Source organism: Hippocampus bargibanti, linkage group LG14 (assembly GCF_051943395.1).
Source record: "Hippocampus bargibanti isolate YZ-2025 linkage group LG14, ASM5194339v1, whole genome shotgun sequence".
NCBI lineage: Eukaryota > Metazoa > Chordata > Actinopteri > Syngnathiformes > Syngnathidae > Hippocampus > Hippocampus bargibanti.
This window is the reverse complement of record NC_142747.1, coordinates 16,653,610-16,675,898: the sequence shown is the minus strand read 5'-3', so window position 1 is coordinate 16,675,898 and position 22,289 is coordinate 16,653,610. Positions and strand designations below refer to the sequence as shown.

The 22,289-nt window shown below is 38.0% G+C and overlaps 2 protein-coding genes across 3 annotated transcripts; both read left to right on the top strand.

Moving 5' to 3' along the window:
* Window positions 1-512: 512 nt before the first annotated feature.
* On the top strand, window positions 513-14,560 carry nmd3 (NMD3 ribosome export adaptor). The gene is made up of 16 exons (XM_089013640.1): window positions 513-595; window positions 974-1,048; window positions 1,665-1,799; window positions 1,894-1,990; window positions 2,907-2,987; window positions 3,270-3,398; window positions 4,738-4,828; window positions 5,444-5,522; window positions 6,175-6,271; window positions 7,398-7,515; window positions 8,228-8,373; window positions 9,885-9,997; window positions 10,078-10,150; window positions 10,261-10,367; window positions 11,102-11,172; window positions 12,308-14,560. Exons 2-16 carry the CDS (start codon window positions 1,005-1,007, stop codon window positions 12,436-12,438), a joined length of 1,512 nt encoding a protein of 503 aa, XP_088869766.1. The 5' UTR covers window positions 513-595; window positions 974-1,004; the 3' UTR covers window positions 12,439-14,560.
* A 965-nt stretch (window positions 14,561-15,525) lies between these two features.
* sptssb (serine palmitoyltransferase, small subunit B) lies at window positions 15,526-19,097 on the top strand. Of its 2 annotated transcripts, none has more exons than XM_089013619.1 (2): window positions 15,526-15,813; window positions 17,927-19,095. In XM_089013619.1, the coding sequence occupies exon 2, from the start codon at window positions 17,928-17,930 to the stop codon at window positions 18,168-18,170; it is 243 nt and encodes an 80-aa protein (XP_088869745.1). In that variant the 5' UTR covers window positions 15,526-15,813; window position 17,927; the 3' UTR covers window positions 18,171-19,095. The 2 variants fall into 2 exon arrangements, with proteins under 2 accessions (XP_088869745.1, XP_088869744.1); XM_089013618.1 differs by lacking the exon at window positions 15,526-15,813 and adding an exon at window positions 15,898-17,821 and having other exon boundaries at window positions 17,927-19,097.
* Window positions 19,098-22,289: the final 3,192 nt, after the last annotated feature.

The window sequence follows — 22,289 nt, the reverse complement described above, 5'->3', positions numbered from 1 at the left end:
ATTGTTCCTATGATACAGGGTAATCATAGGACGCAAAAAAAAATACAAAGCAAAATAATTAACACAACAGGAGCATAAAAACATGGACAGTTGTGCAATCATAACGACTTTCCCGTGTACTCTATATTTTGAGTACAAGACTTTATGACATGAAGCGGGTCTAGATGAAAGGAGAGAAGACGAAAGCCTCCTTTTCACCAGTGGATCAGGGATGTCATGGCATCTTTATTAAGTTCATAGAGTTGCTTGTTCTGTAGCCACAAGCCAGTGTCTCCTTATGCCGGTCCCAAGCCCGGATAAATACAGAAAGCTGTGTCAGGAAGTGCATCCGACGAAACAAACATGCGAATCAAACCTCTGAAGATGGAGGGCACTGATTTGCGGTGGCGACACCTTGAAGGGAAACGCCGAAAGGAAAAGAAGAAGATGGTACTATTATTATCTGGAAAACCATACAGGCAATTCTTCTATTTATTAAAACAATGTTGCTTAATTTTACACAGGCGCACGCAAGGCAGCTCTGGGTCCTCACGCCAGGAGTGCCGTCACTCATGCTTTCTCCACGGACCTCGATGGAAAAAACGTGGAGCTGAAAGTATGTGCGGAATCTCTTTTTAAGTATTTACTAACATTAGTAAACGTGATAGTTGTGCGCGTACTACATTTTCAACTTTTTAAATGTCTTGTGGGCATTATTTGTTAGTTTTTCATCAGTGTCTTTTCGCTTTGCCAACCTGAAATAGTAGTAAAGCTGCTAATGCTAACGCTATGTGTTTGACATTAACGCAGGAGCCGATGCTTGGTCTTATAATTTGGTCATTAGTTGTAATCGTCCGTAAATACACATTCATGATTGTGTAGCATGTGGCGTAAAACGGCGACAACTAAATTATACCCTGACGATTTGCTGTTATGGCCCTCGATGTGCCAAGTCTGAACTCCCAACAAAATCATCTATTGATTGTGTCTGTAGGAGTCCTGTTGAAACTGTCAAGTTATCAAGAATGGAGTACATACAGTCAGCTGCCACGAGCACCCAGGGAAATATGTAAGTAGTACTGTAAACCTCTTAATCCAGGTGTTAAACCTGTTTTTGTCACCGTCATCTTCCCTCGGAAAGCCGTAGCTGCAGTGAAACCAAATAAATGTTTAATCGTCTCATGTTATCACTTAGGTACCACAAATTAATGGATTATTACTTTTGAAATCAGTCAACTACAATAGCCTGCGCAATCATTTTCCGCTTGCTTCTGATTGACTCACAACTACGTGATCGGGTCTCATTTCCGATCAAAATTGGTGTATGACAACCGAAATAATAGTGTCATGTGTTTTTCTTCAGTTGGGAAAATTGCATTTTTAAATCTTTCTATAAATTATGAGTATATTTTTCATTCCTAAAATATTTTTTTACATTAAATGGCTTGGATTTGCCTGATCTTTCTATAGGTCTTTTCTCCCATAAATTTGCACAGTTGAGGCAAAGTGACTTGGTTAAAATTAGAAACTCATATCTGAGTTAAGTTTCCATCATGCCAATAAATGCTGGGTCTTGCAATATAAAGGGCCAACATCTCATTCTGTAATTGCCTTCCATCTGTCTTTTTTGAATAATGTGGACATTGAAAATAAGTATAGTGCATTTTATTTTCTCTTCATCCCAGCCTGTGCTGCACGTGTGGCGTCCCAATTCCTCCTAACCCGGCCAATATGTGTGTGGCTTGTCTGCGCACTCAAGTTGATATCTCTGAGGGAATTCCCAAACAAGTGACAGTGCATTTCTGCAAGCAATGTGAACGGTTTGTCCTGTGCCTTTTTTAAACCCTAAATTTAGCTAATGAATCAACAATTCATTGCTGACAATTCATTGCTGAATCGACCTTCTCATCGCAGGTACTTGCAGCCCCCGGCCACGTGGTTACAGTGTGCTTTGGAGTCCAGAGAGCTGCTCACACTTTGTCTGAAAAAAATTAAAGGCTCAATGACCAAAGTACATGTTACTCTTACATCTGACATTTCTCTTGACTCTTAAAGGACAACCGACGTCACTTTTTTGCTTTTTAACTGACATCAGAAAAACGTTTTATAGCATCAAAAATACCCAAAACACGCAGTATGATATTTTTATTCAGATGCTAAACACGAATAAAAATTACTTAAAGTGTCCAAAAGCTGCAAAAAATTGAGCTGCGAATTGGGCATTTTCAGAAAATCCCGTCCCCATTTCATGATGTCACACCAAGACGTCTTGCATTCCTGGAGAATCAAAACAATGGCTTCAGATTCGGAGAATATGCTTTCTTGTTACACATCCAGTTATGAATATGATTCAAATAGTTCTGAAGTGGAAAGCATACATGTTTGCAATCGATTAAAGAATTTATTTCGTGCCATTTTGAGGCAACATTGGGGGGAACTGTCTCACCCAAAAAAAGATGCACAAAATGGCGACCTCCTGTGGCCACCTCCGTTTCCACAGGCTGATAAATTCCTTATATGGAGCTTGGACACCCTTTTCTGGCGGCTTTTGGGTGCAACACGAGGTTGTCAGACCAAACAAGTCCAGCAAAATACATTGACGTGATGGAAGGACTGCTACAATGTGTCTTTTTTTCGGTCAGGGGCGTTCCTTTAGTGACATCACGTACGGACTCGTCACCAACTCAAAAACAAGACTTCCAATTCAGCGCATGTCTTAAAACGTAAAATATAGCTCTCTGCGGTGGAATCTTATTAAAATACGCTCAGTAGAAGTCGTTTGAAGCCATTTTACAAATTATGGACACAACTTGTCCGGAGACGTCGGTTGTCCTTTTAATATGCCAAAGATGCACGTTAACTGAGAGTGCTGGCAGTAAAATACAGCATCTTATTTCATGCATTCGTAACATCTATTCTCTTCTTAGGTCCGGCTTATTGATGCTGGCTTCTTGTGGACAGAGCCTCATTCAAAAAGGATTAAGCTGAAACTTACCATACAGAAGGAGGTAATGACAAATAGCATTTTGAGGCTCAATTATTGCCTGGTGTCATTCTTTGGGCAAGTGGAAATATACCCAAAATGTGATCTTTGTGCTGATTGACCAACCAAGGCAACTCTGTTCAATTTTTACAGAAAAATGGCAGCTAATGGCGCTAACTATGTGTGTCTTCTTGTACAAAGTGTTCTTACTCTGTAGACACAACCAATTTCACTGTGTGCCATTCATAGCGTCAAAATGTCACGTGGTTCGACACAAACATTTCTCCTATCTCTTTGGCCTCCCCAGGTGTTGAATGGTGCAATCCTACAGCAAGTCTTTGTGGTGGAGTTTGTAATCCAGTTTCAAATGTGTGACGACTGCCACCGCGTAGAGGCCAAGGACTTTTGGAAGGCATTGGTTCAAGTTAGACAGAAGGTAAGTGATTGAGAGCCATTAAAGTCAATTTTACTCTGTCAAAAGCTGACTTTGTCGATGTTGAAACAATAAAATACTCATATACAGTGATACCTTGGCTTACGAACTTTATTGGTTCCCAGACAGAGTGTATAAGGTGAAAAGTGTGTCTCCCAAAAATTAATTTCCCATAGAAAACCATTAAAATGAGAATAATCCGTTCCCAGGTCCCCGTAAAACAATGTTGTACTTTCTAATTTTCTAAGCCTTAAAACTACACTATACCTTATTTTATGAATAATAAATGTGCTAAGGTATTATAATTAAAGAAATAAACTGTACTGTATAATAGAGTCGTTTTATTTACTTTTGTGATGGTCGTTGATGGCTTGATGGAATGGAGTGGCCCGTTTCATCAGCATTAAACACTTGATGAGGAACCTAACCTTCTTTCACCATCTTGAGGAATGATCGCTTGTAGGTGCTTTCTCTGTGATAATTGTATCTAGTTCCTCATCAATTGTGTTCTGTTTAGCTGGGTTGATGGCTTTTTGCATCATGTGTACAGATGGCTTGTGCGGGTTGTTTGTTTGGAGCCTGATTGATGGGATATTTCAACCTCTCAGTCTACACTCTGCCTTTGACTATCAAAATTGAAACTCTTACTGTTGTCTGCCTGTCTCTTTAATGTTTAAACCAGCCCCCCCCCCCTCACTGCTGCGTTCTTGACCAATCACATGGCTTTAACCGAATACTGGGGGTGGGCAATAGAGGACAAAAACAGTCTGCTGCCATTTTATTGTTAGAAGAATGGGCTTGTTCACGAACGACACATCACTCATTGAGGCAGCTCCGTGTACGAAAAGTTCATATGCCAAGGTAAAGGTCGTATGCCAAGGTAAAATGTTCATAAATGTAACGTTCGTAAACCGAAAAGTTCGTAAGCCTAAGGGTCCGTAAACCGAGGTATCACTGTACAGCCTAAACGGTTTTCCTGGTTATTTTCAGTCACTTGGAAGCGAATATTGGGTGGTATTAAGTCATAATTATCAATCGTCATATGAAAGTCATATTTTTATCAAGTGATTTATTGTAGGGATCTACTGTAGCTTAACAGGATGTGCAATTGCTCCAGATTGGCAGTTAAGAAAAATAACCTTCTTAACACTTGGCAAATTTTAATGTGTTGCTGTAAACGAGAGACAGACCCCGGGGAAAACAAAGTTAATTTTTGTTTTACAATTCCACTGGAATGCATTTTAATAAATAGCCTTTTTAGCATCTTCAAATGCTTTCAGATGCCCATTCAATTTTCTCTGTGCTGCTTTTGTCAAAAGGATTCTTTTTTTATTTCCGACAGACTCTTCACAAAAAGACGTTCTACTATCTGGAGCAATTAATCCTCAAGCATAAGCTCCACCAAAATACAGTCAACATCAAAGAAATTCATGGTATGTTTTGTACATTTGTATTGATTTTTTACATTTTTGGTGGTTCCAAATGTGGTACTTGTGTTTGTTCCATTGGTAAAAGAATCACTGAATTAAAATTAATATTACAGTGGCTTCATTTTTTTTAATTTAAATTCTAGCTTCAAAACATTTGCATTTAATCTTTTGGATCATTTTTTTTCTTTTTTTTCAAACATTATTGTTGATCATTTTTCCTTTTTAAGTGCAATACATTTAAATAGAATCGTTATTTATCTACTTTTTTCCCCCCGTGTAGCTAAGTGCAGTGTAATGTTATTGTGGCTTACAGTGTTAATGCTGCTCATAATGGTGGTACATGGAGAACCATTTTTTTAAGGTTGTATTTTGGGTAAAATTTCGGGCACAATGTAGCATGAAGGAAGACAGTGTTGTTCTTACAGCACATTTCATACACAAAGTAGTCCAATGTGCTATTCAAGATTAAAAGAATGTTTGAAAAGAAGTTCCCCACATCTGAAAGCGTTTGTTCAGCCATATGGCCGCCATATTTTCCCTCATCTATCCCCTCCGACTTTGTTGTGTCGCTCATCGGCTTTGCACCAGTTCATGTTGTTGTTTTTTTTCCTCTCTTAGACGGCATTGATTTCTACTATGGCTCCAAGCAGCATGCTCAGAAGATGGTCGACTTCCTCCAGTGCACGGTGCCCTGCAGGTGAGCCAAGTAAACAAACAAAGAGCCAACCCGGCGATGGGTAAACATTTCATTTATTCATGGGAACCTTCGATATTGCTTGCAGCTGTGATGAGGACTTTTTAATGAGTTTCGACGTTTAAACGTGGAAGTAGCTGGTGGAACTTCGTGGTTGATGATTTACCTGGGCAAGATTTGCTGTCACATAAAATGCAACATGACTACTGATTTAACATAGGACAGTAATACAAAGACGATGTCAATCTGGCTCACATGGCTCACATATTCTCATGTAAAATCAATAAGGGTCTTGAAAAATACCTAACTCCCATTGGTTCAACAAAGCATGAGAAAACTTTGATCAGTTTGTCAAGAATACCGAATTTATATGCAAAACTTGCATGCATCTCAAAACCCACCTATTTAAAATTGCATTTTCTGTGTATTTGTATTTTATTTATTGTATTCTATTTGTGATTGTATTTTATTTATTATAGTACCTATGCTTGTCCGTGACTGTAAAGTGTCCTTGAGAGCTTTAAAAGGCACTTAAAATGTGATGTATTATTATTATGTAACCAAAACGTCAACAATACATTTTCTTTCACTGTGTCCAATCTTCCTTGCAACATTTCCGAGCGTGTCTAAATGTGTTCTTTGCTCCAATCTGAAGGTCAAAAGTGTCCCAGCGCCTCATCTCTCATGACATCCACTCAAACACTTACAACTACAAGAGCACGTACTCCATGGAGATAGTGCCTGTTTGCAAGGTATACGCCTACACTCACACCAGCTTATTCTTAATATAAGGGACTTGGACAAAAACATTCTTTCATACTTTAAAACTGATTTATTTGGAGTACATGATCTTAGCCAGTAGGTAGAAATTTACCATATAATGTAAAACTACCACGCTTCTTCTATAAAAGTATTGGAACAGTAGAAACCGTCAATTGAAACAATTTGGGTTTCACGGCGCGAAATCAGGATATTAATAGCCTATAAATCAACACTTATCTCATTCACTGCCATTCCTGAATTTATTCGGGAATTGAAATTTGGACGTACAGTGCCATTCCCAAATTTTTTTGGATTTTGGTTTTTCTAGCTGCAGTGCCGACCGATTAAGCGCTGGCCAGACCTTTGGGCAATGTGTTTTTTTTTTTTTCAATGTTAGTGCTTGTTTCCAACTTCAGCTGTTGTTAATAATAATAGTAATAATAATAATAATAATAATAATAATAATAATAATAATAATACATTTCATTTTTAAGCACCTTTCAAAAGTCAAGGTCACTTTACAGTCAGGATAAGTTTTTCTAGCGTTGTATAAACCAATATGTATGTATTGCATTGTATTTTGGACAGCCGCCCTCATTTCAAGCTCATATAACTCCAGACCCATATAATTTAGGAATTAACTCTTTCTTTTCTGATGAAAGAAGAGAGTCTAAGGTTTCTAACGCTGCATTGAATGTTTATGTAGTCCTAAAACTCAATATTCTGTGGGTCCTAGAATTCGAGTAACAATGACAAAAACCCTGGCACTGGAGTGGACACATTTTTGCACGTCTGGCAGTGAATTAGTTAATTTGCATTGTGCCTTACATACTTGGGAAAAGGGGAACAACATAAAGTTCTTCACGGAATAGGTCATAATAGAGTACAATGGACTACGCGCGGGAAAAGTAAGCTATCGCAAAGAGAGTGAGAGAAGGAAAGTGAAAAAAGAATGAGAGCCATTGGATAAACATCGGTCCGACTGTTCCAATAGCTTTAGCTAGACGTCTAAATAGTCACCACGTTTATATTTGGAGTATTTTAGTAAGCAGCGTTTTTCAGTATAACAATTGGGACAGTCCTCACTTTGGAAGCTGACTCGTCTCGTGTTGTCAGGACAATGTCGTGTGTTTGTCGCCGCGGCTGGCGCAGAGCCTGGGGAACATGGGTCAAGTGTGCGTGTGCATCCGTGTGACCAGCACCATCCACCTCATCGACCCAAACACCCTGCAGAGTAAGTCCAGGCGGCCCTCTTAGGCCAACTGACATTGTTTGTATTGGACACCCGTCGCTGTTATTTTCTGGGTAAAATTGTAGTTTGCCCCCTTCACCAACTTAAAATTTGTGAAGATAGTACAGTGATACCTTGGCTTACGAACTTTATTGGTTCTCAGACACAGTGTGTAAGGCGAAAAGTGTGTATCCCAAAAATTAATTTCCCATAAGAAATCATTAAAAATGAGAATAATCTGTTCCCAGGTCCCCATAAAACATAATGTTCTCCCAAATGAGCATTAAAACTACACAAAATATAACTTATTTTATGTATAATAAATGTTCTATCGGATTGTAATTAAGGGAAATAAACTGTTTTTGGAATTTTGTCATCTTTAAAGCCACATGCGCGTTTACAATGGCCAGGCCATTTTTGTGACACAAAGCAGTAGTAGCTCATGTCTTTTCAATATTAACTACCTCAATATTTTCCCTTATTTTCCCTGTTTATGTTTTGTTATACTGACATTCATTCATGTTCTAATTGCTTAGATATTTTTTTTCTAGTAGTGCTATGCGAAAAGGGTATGAACCAGAGCATCACGATTATTTGTGTCATCTTTATAACAAAAGCATCGTAAACCACATAATTGGGAGCCTCGCTCCTTTGTCAGATTTGCACTCATGCCGCACAATTATCCCTGTTATATAATAATTCATTTTTCACCCAGTCGCCGAGGTTGATAATGGCACATACTGGCGCCATCCCTTCAGCAGCCTCTGTAACCCACGGCAACTGGAGGAGTTTATCGTGATGGATATTGACATCATCAGAGATCAGAAGCTTGCTGTTGGAGCTGGCATGAGGTCCAATAAGGTGAGCGGAGCAGGGGTGGGGTGTTGTTTGTGCATAGCTACACAACGGAATGCATTAATAGGGGTTCTGGGAGGCGGGGTGGAGGAGAGGGCGCATCGCTATTCTCTTGGAAACAAAATCAATAGTGAGCAATTACATTGTTCCCGAATTTGCGTGTGGGATTCACGAGAGAGGTGTTTTTGTATTCACTGCACAGGGAACAGATATTTACTGTGACACAGTTCTCAGAATGCATTATCATTATTGATTGTTTTTGTCACAGTAAATTGGTGAAAGAAAGACGAATTTGAATGGCTGTTTATGCTTCAGTTTTTCCCATGCAAATGATGATTTGCCAATGTATTATACTGCCGCATTATTTTTTATTTTTTTTTTGAGTATCATGACTGGTATTGAGAGCATTTTCGAGCACCCACTACCTATACATAAGGCCGTATCGGCCCAATATGGATAATGTTGAGTTACCCAACGTGCAAGTGCGTTCCTGTTCTTGACTCTCACCTGTTATTTTGTGTAATTAGTTCTGTCAAACAGAGCCGCTCTCGGCACAAAAAAATGCGTATGTGGAACTATCGCGGCTTGGAATTGCTGCAGATTTATCTGGGACAGGAGATGTGAGACAATCTCTTTGTCAATGGATGTTCGTGTTTGCTTTCAAAACTTAGCTTGTAGAGGTTGGGCACATTCCACCATGACGTGCCAGATCCACTGGTGAAAAGGACCCTTTCATCCTCTCCTCTTTCAGCTATAACTGCTTCATGTTATAAGGTGTTTGTCTTGTACTCAAACATCATCGAGTACATGGGCGAAAGTCGTTAGGATTGCACAACCGTCCATTTTTTTAATGTTACTGTTGTTTATTATTTTGCTTTGTGTTGACTATTATGTGAAGCGCTTTGTTACAGCTGCAGCTGTTGTGAAAGCGCGATATAAATTAGGATGTACAGGTAGCATCTGACTTACGACCGAGTTCCGTTCCGACCAAGTGGTCGTAAGTCAAAATGGTCTTAAGTCGAAATCCATTCAAAATGTTGCATAGAGACTCGGAGGCTGACTCGCAAACTCCCCCCTCTGGTGCCATCACACAGTCGATTGCTGTACGAGAGTGAGATGCTGGCTGGCCAAAATTGCTGTACGCGTTGCTGGCCTGCTAGCGCGTTGCAGTGCCAGGCGTATAATTACAATTTTTAAAATAGGGTCTGGAGGTCGTGGTCGTAAGTCGAGCCAGTCGCAAGTCGGATGTTACCTGTATTGTATTGTATTGTTTCTCGCGTATTGCCAGCTGCCTCAAAGTGTATCGTCAGATTTTTCACAATTCACAAAACATTGTGTTCTATGACAAAATAAGCACAGGACATACCGAAGGAGAAAGTTAATGCTCTTATTTTGAAGGGGGAAAAAGTCCCATTTTATATTTGATAAACTATTTGTATGTTTTGAAAAAAAAACTCATCGCTAATTGGTTACGGGAGTCAAACACTCTTACTCTTTTCTCCCTGCATGTTTTCCAGCACACCCTGGCTGAGCTGTGGGTCCAGAAAACTTCAGAGATGGACACCAATCAGCAGTACCACTGCCGCACATTCCTGGGCCACCTGCTCAACATTGGAGACCTGGTCATGGGGTGAGTATTGATGACTTAAGTCGTTTCTTTCTCCATCTGAGGAAAAGAACGATTACAAGTTGCCATTTTGTTTCCAACAGGTACGACTTTGCCAATTCCAATGTCAACGATGAGTTCTTGAATAAGATGAACCCTCATCATGTACCTGACGTGGTAGGATTTCTCCTAATTAAAACTGTGCAACTGAAACTTTCCTTTTTTTACTTGATACTGCCCTCTTCTGGAGAAACGCAGTCATAAAATATCAACTGGATTCTTAAAAGGTGCTGATCAAAAAGAGCTTTGACCGCAGCCGCAGAGTGAGACGCAGGAACTGGAAACTTCAGGAGATGGATAAAAATGGCGAGGGCATGAATACAGATGATGAGAGGTACCTTACTGTCTTTTTTCAGCTTATTTAAAGTAAAATATAGCTGCTGATTAGCGTCATCTCAAATTGAACCCCTATTATACAGTGAGACCTCAACTTACAAACACCTTAACTTACAAACTTTTCGTCTTACAAACATCAAATTTCTGAAAATTAAACCTTATAATAAGCACTATTTTCATAATACACACCCACCACGGCTGGCGGAGTGATCTTCGGCAGAAGCACACGACCGAACAGCACCAGAGGTTAAGTTACCAACAGTCCTTATGGAAGGTGACTCTCCTTCCATAAGCCATCAACGACCATCAAAAAGGTAAATAAAACTTTCTTTTACAGCACAGTTTATTTCTTTAATTACAGTCCTCATGTAATGCGCCTCTCTTTCCAAACAGCAATTCCCTTTGACCTTCGACCTCCAACGCCATTCCATCAAGCCATAAATGACTATCACAAAAAAATAAAGTGACTTTATGATACAATAGCACATTTATTATACATAGAATAAGGTATGTTGTGTGTAGTTTTAAGGCTTATCTAGTTGAAAAGTATATTTTATGGAAACCCGGGAACGGATTATTCCCATTTTAATGGTTTCCTATGGGAATTCTTTTTTTGAGATACACACTTTTCCCCTGACACACTGTGTCTGGAACCAATTAAGTTCGTAAGTTGAGGTCTCACTGTATTTGGTTTCTGCATTCCCTATCTTAACTCTGCATTTGTGTCCACAGACAATTCCAGGACTTCCTGGAGGACCTGGAGGAGGATGAGGCTCTGAGGAAGAACGTTAACATCTATAGAGGTGAGCATTCGCAAGCTTTCTTTCCACTTTGGATAAAATTGTCTCATGTACTGTTGGCTGAGGATTTCAATGAAAATATACCCGCAAAGAGTTACAGTATGTGACTAAGTTTGTTTATTTATACAGTGGTGTTTTAATTCAATAAAAGCAGGTTGGCTAACGGTACATTGGAAAACAACCTGACTATTTCCATGGAGCTTTTTAAGACATTTCCTGTCAGTGCCTCTACAAATTTTCCTCCTTGTACGACTTTAAAAAAAGTTTCCAAAAGGATCTTTAATAATTGACATAGGAATTAGAGTGTTTGGTCAAAAATGGGCAAAAGTATTGACAGTGATACCTCAGCATACGATCTTAATTGGTTCCCAGAAAGTGTGTGTAAGGCGAAAAGTCGGTCTGCTGAACATTTATTTCCTATAAGAAACCATTAAAAATGAGAATAATCCGTTCCCAGGTCCCCATTAAAAATAATTTTAGACTAAATAAGCCTTAAAACTACACAAAATATACCATATTTTAAGTATAATAAATATGCTATTGTATTGCAATTAAAGAAATAAACTAATGTATCATAAAGTCGTTTTCGAAATCATGTTTTTTTTCTGTTTTATTCTGAAAAGTGGAACATAGTCATTTCAATGAATTAATAGTTGTATTAATTTAAACAAAATTAACCTGGATGTAATTCATATTTATTCTATCTGGCTCGCTATCTAGCAGGATACCTATCTAACTGTCTATTTGCTGTTTGTTAGCTGTCTATTAGCTATCTGGCTGGCTACCTAGCTTGCTATCTATTTACTGTCTATTAGCTATCTAGATGGCTATCTCGCTGGCTACCTAGCTAGCTATCTATTTGCTGCCTATTAGCTATCTAGCTGGCTATCTATTAGCTGGCTAGTTAGCTTTCTATGAGTGGGTTGTGTGAACGCTGGCGCGTGTGTCTGCCGCTGCTCACCCACAGTAAAATGTATCCTGTGGCTGTAAAGTGACCTTGAGAGTTTTGAAAGGCGCTTATAAATGACATGTAATATTTTTATTATTATTATTATTGTGTATCTTTTGTGTGATTTGTGCTCATGATGTATTGCGACAACATTTTTATTGCGACTGATTTTTTTAAAATTCATTTCAGACGCCTCCAAGATCCCAGTGGAGAGCGACACCGACGACGATGGCGCACCGCGTATCTCCTTGACAGAAATGCTGGAGGAGCTCAGCCTCTCGGACGCCACGGGAGGCGAGGGGGCTGATATGATAGCATAAGATAAAGCCACAAATGCAAGCTTTTAATTTCTATGAACCAGCAAATTCACACTTTCAAACACATCAAGTTCTGTGTAATGCAGTTGCAGGGCTAATCTGAACGTTTCCTGCCTTTCCATCAAGAAATACTAAACAAGAATCATGTCATATTTGGAATAAGTAGGGACTTTCACGATTCAAAGTGTCAAAAATAAATATTTAGCCAGATGCAAACTGCTTTGGGATGCCTTGTTTGAAACAACCGCCAGGGGGTGCTGTAGCGTTAGAGGCAACGATATTCACTGCAATTGAGCAAAAGTCTTCATGTGGTCAGTGGCCCAGTATTAGAACAATAATAATATATTTCATTTATAAGCGCCTTTCAAAACGCTCAAGGTCACTTTACAGGACAAGCTGTCAAGGACACTTTACAGTCACTGACAAGCATAGATACAATAATAAAGTACAATTATATCGTGTGAATTACAGCCCCCCCCCGCCACCCCCCGAAGTTGTCAGTTGAATTCTGACTTCTTAGACAAGACAAAATCAGTTCCCTAAGTACCACTGTATTTTATTTGACCAGAAGCAGCTTGCTTACAAATAACATGATCACACTAACTGACCCTCAGCCAAAACCTTTGCGTATACCCTGAGGGTGAACCCGGAACAACCTTAAAGATTTGTAACAGTTAAACGGCTCTTATGTTTTTTGTTTCTTTTTTTTTTCCACCTGGTAGTATGTCATCTGAGAACATTGATGGTATCTATGTGGTAAGAAAGTCAATGACAACATTTGTGGGGTTAAAAAAAAATAAAAGCTGAAGCTAGTATGCTTCTTGCATTGGGCATGGATGGATGGCATTCCAAAAAAATGAGTTAAGTTTCAATTTAATACGTTTAATTAAGCCAGAGAGTTGGCAGAGGTGCATTAATGACATGATAAAGAATAGTTCATATCTGACGCATGTTGAATGTTAGCGGTGAGGTAATGTGACTGTGTGATTTCACGCTGGAGGAATGAACTAGTGAAATATGTTTGACGCTCTACCTTTAGGATTGAGGAAGAAGGAAATGCCTGCGGACAAGTTGTGTCCTTAATTTGTAAAATCACTTCAAATGACTTCTACTGAGCGGATTTTACAAAGATTCCACCGCATATAGCTATATTTTACGTTTTAAGATTCGCGCTGAATATTCAGGAAGTCTTGTTTTTGAGTTGGTGACGAGTCCGTACGTGACGTCACTAAAGGAACGCCCTTGACCGAGAAAGCGACACACGATGCATTTTTGGGTACTTTGTTTGGTCTGAAAACTTCGTGTTGATCCGTGTTGATGGCGAAATTAGAAGGAAAAAACAACGCGATGGTGAATGGTTGTGTGTTGCACCAAGACTACTATTTGATACTAGTTGACACAAATTCCAGGCAGACAAATCAGCCCATTTCCAACGGAGCTTGGGCGCCATCGAATTGATACGGAAGGACTTCTTTAATCGATTGCAAATATTTATGCTTTCCTCTTCGGAACTTTTTGAGTCATATTCATAACTGGATGAGGAACAAGAAAAGATCTTGTGGCTGCCGCTGCCCACCCGCAGAAAAAAATATCCTGTGACTGGAAAGCGTCCTTGAGAATTTTGAAAGGCGCTTATAAATCACATGTATTATTATTATTATTATGCTCTGAATATGAAGCCATTGTTTTGATTCTCGAGCAAGGCAAGACGTCCTACCGTGACGTCACGAACAAGGGGGCGGGACCTTCTGAGAGTCGCCATTTCCGGGATCATTTTGAAGTAGTTTTGGGACACTTTAACTTTTTTTGTGTTTTGCATTTGACTAAAAATATCAACCTGCATGTTTTGGGTATTTTAAATGCTATAAAACATTTTTCTGATATCAGTTAGGAAACATAAATGGTGTCGGTTGTCCTTTAACTGTTATTTAATCTTGGGAAAGTCAATGAACCAAATCGTAGGAGCGTCTGAGAGGGGATGTGGGCATCTAACAATGTAGAATTGAAGTGCAGTGTGTGTGTGTGTGTGTGTGTGTGTGTGTGTGTGTGTGTGTGTGTGTGTGTGTGTGTGTGTGTGTGTGTGTGTGTGTGTGTGTGTGTGTGTGTGTGTGTTTTGTTATTTTTACTTTCCTTCACCTCCTTCTCCCTGCTAACTTTGCATGTGTGTAAACTGAGCCCGAGCACTCTTGTTCACTCTTATTTGACTACCACATTCTCCACCCATTGAATGTCGTTTTTGAAATTTATTATTTTTCCTAAAGTATTCCAGTGGGTTTTTATTACCCACATATTTTGGCTTTTCGTGGGTGAGGCTAGTCCCAATCACTCTATGAGGTTGACATGAAGCCACCCCAATCAATCAATTATTTAATTAAATTGGTCCATTTAATGATCGGATCATTGATTATGTCTCTTCCTCTTTATTTTCTTTTTTTTTTTTAACTGAATGGTTGGCAAAAAAAATCTTCACGTAAATCCTAAAAATAAACACTAATACCCGTGGTGGTGGTTAAACCAACTGGAACTCTGATTGGTTAAAGCAACAGTTTCATCGACTTTGATTATTTATGCTTCAGGGCCTGCGGAAATGATGGTGAAGGCGTCCAGGTAGATTTCTGGTAACAAATAATGACTCAAATGTGATTGGTTAAATGCTTAAATACGACAACACACATCTCGAAGCACAACAGCGGAAAAGCAATAAAAAGGAAACTGAAAGACAAATTGGAATCATTTAAAAAGAATTCGTGGACAAAGTATAATTCACATTAGTCTGTGATAGATATTTTTAGGCCAGCAGAGAAGGCCTTGCAGTCCTTGACGGCCCGCAACTTCCATATACTGTATAAAGCTTTGACACAAAGTTCAGTTGTAAAATAACGGATTTCCACTGAATGCAACCATGCTCGTATCTCAAGACGCTCACTGTCTCGGTGAACTGCCGATCGTTGTAAGATCTTAAGTAACAAAGTATTTGTACTTGATTACTTCCCACCACTGAGAGTTCCTAACAACCGGCAGAGCTCACGCCACTTCATCATCGAAGGGCTTCACCACAACTTGACGGCGATGAGGCTGCAGGCGAAAGTTTCCAGGTGCATTCAAATACCTCTGTAAAACACACCTACTATCATTCGATGACCGTTTGTTTTGCTTATGATTCTGGATCTGTCAGCTAGGTGAGCAGGTGTTGCCGTGGTGGTGGAATAAAAGCCACATCGCCAGTGGGTGTGGTGTCGTCTACAGACTCTTACCATATGTAGATTTGACACTAACTCGTACGGCAGATATTTTCCCCCTCACTGGTGCACCGCGCAAAACGGAGCAGCAAACCGGCAGCGAATATCGTCGTAAACAGGACACGTTGCTGCTTTCAAGGTGAATATGTCATTTTCAACATTTTGGGAGATGTTGTTACATCTATTTTAAAAATATAATAATACATTTAATATATAAGCGCCTTTCAAACCTATCAAGAACACTCTATAGTCTGACAGGATAAGAACAAAAATGTTTTTGTATTACTATTATTATTATTGTTATTATTATTCCCATTGAAATGCGGCTAAGTGTATCCGCTAATATAGGTTACAAATATTGCCCATTTTGCGGCTCAAAATCATGAAAACACATCTGACATGACGGTCAAGTTATAACATTTTTTTAAAAGTGTGCTGGTTTGGTAGTAGATTCTAGAATACGCGCTCCGGATAGCCACGCCCCCTCGCAACTCAACATGCAGCAACCAATACGACAACAACGATAATATTCATAATATATTTTATTTATAAGCGCCTTTCAAAGCTCTCAAGGACACTTTAAAATGATTATCCAAGATCACCTTTTCTGATATGGAAATGTTTTTTATTTTGTTGTTGCAGATAACATATTTTAGCTGTCACGTAGATAATGCCCATCTTTAAAACTCGTCTCAAAACTGACGTGTACTTTTTGGCATTCGACTGAGCATGATTCCGACTTGATTTTGGTTTCACTCACTGGTGCTTCTTACTATCTTTGTGACTGGTTTATTTCTTGTATATGATAGCTATCCATGTTAAGCGCTTTGTTACAGTTTCAGGTGTTGTTAAAGCGCTATATAAATCAATGTGTTTTGTATTGTATAATAAGATAGTAAGGTAACCAAAACATTCAGTTCACTAGCTATCATCCAGGGAATTTTGACATTAAGACGACTGAAAAACAAACTTTGTGGCTAATAAATTTGTAATACATGTTCAGTAATTTTTGTATTATAATTTGTTATTTTATATTTGCCTGGCAGTCTGAAAATGCCTGACAGCGTCACACTAAAGCTCGTTCGCCCTTGCTTTGAAAGGACGCATTAGCAGTAGTCGTGATTTGTTGATTCAACTTTTATGGCTGAAATCACAATTTTTTTAAATCAATTTTGTTCAGAAATCGTTTTCACATTACTGGATATGAAAATATATTTTCTACTTTCCACAAAGACACAGAGTCATTCATTCTTAAGTACTTTCTGCACCCTCTTTGTTGCATGAAGCAGTTCTAGATAAAAGAGGAGTGGATCAAAGCGTCCTTTTAACCAGTGGATCAGGGACGTCATGGTGAAATGTGCACGACTGCTACAAGCTAAGTTTTGAAAGCAAACACAGAAGCCTGTCCCATGTAAAACACAGAAGCCTGTCCCATGTAAATCATCTCCTGTCCCATGTAAATCCGCTTCAATTCCAAGCCGTGACATTTCACATCAATGATGTTATACGTGAACTAAGAATAATGCACTCCAATGTGAATGTGGCTATCGTTTAAGGTTGGGTTATGTAAAATGGATTGTGATGATCCCTTAAAGTTTTAGACTTTATGGGATAATAGCTAAATAATGAAACTGCATGTGGTGCAAGCAAATCGGGTTAGTGGATAAATTGGCCACTAGCTAGCACTTGTAGCGCAAATGGTGACTAAAAGTCAAAGCAGCTGCTTGCGTGGGTTTTCTCCGAGTATTCCAATTTCCTCCCATCTTCACAAAACATGCATACAGTGGAACCTTGGCTTCCGCACTTAATTGGTTCCTAGACAGAGTGCTTAAGGTGTGTATCCCAAAAATTAATTTACCATAGGAAACCATTAAAATGAGAATAATCCGTTCCCAGGTCTCCATAAAATATAATTTTCAACTAAATAAGCCTTAAAACTACACACAATATACCTTATTCTATAATAATAAACGTGATATTGGATTTTAATGAAAGAAATACACTGCACTGTATAATAAAGTCATTTTATTTACCTTTGTGATGGTCGTTGATGGCTTGATGGAATGGAGTGTGAGGTCGGAGGGAATTGCTGTTTGGAAGGAGTAAATAAACGGCGAACTTCCAGGTTGCCGCATGACGATATCAGAGTGAGTTTGCCGCGAGTACCCGAAGAAAGTCGGCATTAGCTTTGGCGGATCCGAAAATGTTTGGATGGATGGATTGTCTGTAATCTACTTTAATCCATTTTGCAGAATGGTCTTCAAGAACCTGATGCAATACCTTAGTTGGCTTTACTACCAGTACCTTCTGGTCACCGGGATCTACGTCCTGGAACCTTGGGAGAAGTACATCTTCAACTCTGTCCTGTTTTCAGTCGTCGCAATGGTAATCTACACCTCCTACATCTTCGTTCCTATCCACGTACGCTTGGCGTTGGAATTCTTCTCGGCCATCTGTGGCCGTCAGCCAGAGAGCACCATGGCCCTCATGAACTAAAGATGGCTCGCAATTACCTTTGGGCACTTTTTAAGGACAAGCATCGAGTGATTAAGAATGATTTTTATTGTGTGGAAATGATTATCGATTGAAATACATTTTCAAAGTTGAATGTGGGAAATACGGGCGTGTGGCGTGAGCCCTACCTGTAACCCTCTGGTGATTTAACTGCTGGTATGCTAGGAAGGCATGCTTGCCACTGAGCACCGGCAAATATTGATTTAGCACGCCCCTGGTACTGTAGGTGCTGGGTTTGGCTTTCACTTTGATAAGGCTTGACTTAATCTGCGCTTTACCAAAAAAAGAACTATTTTGTTGGCCCGTGTCACAGTTTTAAGAAGCCTGCATGAAAAGTAAAGAGCCGCTTTCCTTATCGTTGGTTCTCAAAATATTTGGTTCCGTTGCCCCCTCGCCCTGCCTCGCAAAATCCCAACGCAAATTAAGCATGACTACGTTTGTTTTGCTGAATGCCATTGGAATTAAAGCAATGCGACTTTTCTTTTAAAATAAAGTTATTTGTTGATCTTAAAAAAATCCATTTAAAATAAACGTTTTGCATTTGCTTCACACGCTTTTTTTATATTAATGTTAAATAAATACAACGCAAAATATCAGACATGCAAATGAATACCAAACAGCAGCGCAACAGATGCAAATGAATGAAATAACAATACAGATCTGAATATATTATTTATCCTCTGCAAAGAAATACAAGCAATATATCGCCACTTGTCCAAGATTGTCCAAAATTATGAGAATCAGAAAGCCGTTCATAGTCCCATAATAATAATAATAATAATAATAATAATAAAAAAATAATTATAAATAAAAAATAATTATAAATATAAACAATTATAATTATTATTCATTTTATTAGTATATGTAATTATATTTATTATTAGTATATATAATGGATAATTATTTTTATCATGTATTTATATAAATATTACAAAATCTAAAAATAATAATAATGATTATTATTATTATCATTATGATTATTATTATTACCATATAAAATTATTTTTATTGTGTATTTATATTATTAGTAGAATATATATAATAATAATTATAATAAATATAATTGGCATTAATATTATCATTAATAATAATAATGTATATTATTAGTAGTATTATGTAATTATTTTTTATTTATATAATCATAATAACAATAATAAAATAATAATAATAATAATAATAAGAAGAAGAAGACGAATTATTATTATTATGTAATAATAATAATGATAATAATAATTATGTAATAATAATAATAATAATAATAATAACAATTATTATTATGTAATGATAATTCTTATTAGTATTATGTAATAATAATTCTTATTATTATGTAATAATACTAAAAATAATAATAATTATTATGTAATAATAATAATAATAATTATTATTATTATTACAAATGGGTAAATTTGCGATCTGCAGCAGCAAAATTGAAAGTGGTGGCGAGGGGGGTGAAAAAGATAAAAAAACGTATTTTATGTGAAAAAATAAAATGTCATTATGGAGAACTTCGGAAAAAAAATCAATACACCGTCAATTATTTTGTGGATGTCAGTTTGAGCACCTTTGCTGTACCCAAATGATATTTCAAACATGGCATTTTTTCCCCTGTTTTTTAATCACGCTCTTGTTTGATTTGTGTGCTTGTTGAGTGTATGTTATTTATTCAAAATTCTATATTTGTATACATATACTGTACTGGTAAATGCTTGGCTGGTTTCAATGTCGATTACCACACAGTTTTTTTTTAAATTTTATATTATATTTATGATGTTCTCTTGTGGCCATTAAACAACACCATACAGTTTGCTCCAACTTCAGGGGCTTTGTTACTCATGTATCTTGAATACATTTATTTTAATTACCAAATCAAAAATAAATAAAAAAACATTCAAAATTGATCTTGTATGGGTCTTTCTTGAGAAAACCAACACGTTGCTGGCACAATAGAGTTGATTCGCACAATAACAGAGCAAGTCACCAAACCTGTTCTCAACTGGTGATGATGACGAAAGAAAAGCCTCAAGGGCTCCACTTTCTATTCCACTATGCTGCAGCGTATGTTAGCGCTGAATCATTTATTCAGCCTTCTCTTGATCAACAGGACAATTTCAAGAAAATCTGTTTAAGGGAAAAGAGCGAGCAGATTTTATGTTCGCTGAATTCAAAAACCAATTTCAACGCTAATCTCAAAACTCTACAAATAACTACAAACTCATTCACTGCCATTGACTTAAAAGTGTTTGTTTTTTTTTCCATGCTTGGGCGCCGATAAAGCACTAGCCGTGGCCTCTGGCAATGTTTTTTTTCTTTTCCATAAAGGGGTAGCATTTCCCTTTTTCCATGTTAGCGCTTTGTTCCAGCTTCAGCTGTTGTTAAAGCGCTATATAAACAAATACGTATGTATTGCATTGTATTTTCGACAGCCACCCGCATTTCAAGCTCATATAACTCCAGCCCCATATCATTTAGGAATTAACTTTTTTTTCTGATGAAAGAAGAGAACGAACGGTTTCTACCGCTGTATTGAATGTTTATGTAGTCCTAAAACTCAATATTCTGTGGGTCCTGAATATCAAGTGACAATGACAGAAACCCTGGCACTGGAGTGGACACATTTTCCACATCTGGCAGTGAATGAGTTAAAAAAAGGCTTTTTATTCTCCTTTACCCCTTTTTTTGCTTTATTTTATTAATTTTTTTTGACTTGCACAATTGTTCCTGCTGTACACAAGCATGTCTTGAACCATCATTTACTTTTGAAAGGAGCCTCCTGTGTTTACACCTCATTTGGGTCAGTGGTTAGCTGTGCTGACAAAGCAGCACAAACCATTGTGTTGCGTTCGCTTGTTAGAAGTGACAGTTTGTAATAACGACAACTGTAGGAGGTTGCAAGGTGTTGAGTTCCAGGGGGGGGGGGGTGTCTGAGTGTCCAGTGGAACTTCTGCCAAATTCGAGAACAAAAACAATGTGGATAGGCCACACTCATAGCTACAAGTCTCACCTTACCAGGAAAGCTTGTAAAAAGCTTTAAATATGAATAGCTCGTCACACCTTTGACACACATGAGCATGGAGACACATGCACACTCTCCCAAAAAAAAATATGAAAGCATTTTAACCCTAAATAAAATCCGACTATGTATTGTAAGGTGTTTGTATCTGGAAAAAAAGCATCTGTTTTTGCTGGAAAAAAATGACAGTGTCGTGAGGCCTTTTCAGCCCGAAAAAAATGACCATATATAGTAAGGCGTTTTAGCCGAAAAAACGACCACGTATAGTAAGGTGTTTTTGACTGAAAAAAACGACCATGTATAGTAAGGCGTTTTTAGCCGAAAAAACGACCATGTATAGGAAGGCATTTTTAGACGAAAAAAATGACCATGTATAGTAAGGCATTTTTAGCCCAAAAAAACGACCATGTATAGTAAGGCGTTTTTAGCCGAAAAAAAAGACCATGTATAGTAAGGTGTTTTTAGCCGAAAAAACGACCATGTATAGGAAGGCATTTTTAGACGAAAAAAATGACCATGTATGGTAAGGCATTTTTAGCCCAAAAAAACGACCATGTATAGTAAGGCGTTTTTAGCCGAAAAAAAAGACCATGTATAGTAAGGCATTTTTAGACGAAAAAAAACAACCATGTATAGTAAGGCATTTTTAGCCGAAAAAAACGACCATGTATAGTCAGGCATTTTTAGACGAAAAAACGACCACGTATAGTAAGGTGTTGTTGACCGAAAAAACGACCACGTATAGTAAGGTGTTTTTGACTGAAAAAAACGACCATGTATAGTAAGGCGTTTTTAGCCGAAAAAACGACCATGTATAGTAAGGCATTTTTAGCCGAAAAAAACGACCATGTATAGTAAGGCATTTTTAGCCGAAAAAAACGACCATGTATAGTAAGGCATTTTTAGCCGAAAAAAAAACGACCATGTATAGTAAGGCGTTTTTAGCCGAAAAAGCGACCATGTATAGTAAGGTGTTTTTGACCGAAAAAAACGACCATGTATAGTAAGGCATTTTTAGCCGAAAAAAACGACCATGTATAGTAAGGCGTTTTTAGCCGAAAAAGCGACCATGTATAGTAAGGTGTTTTTGA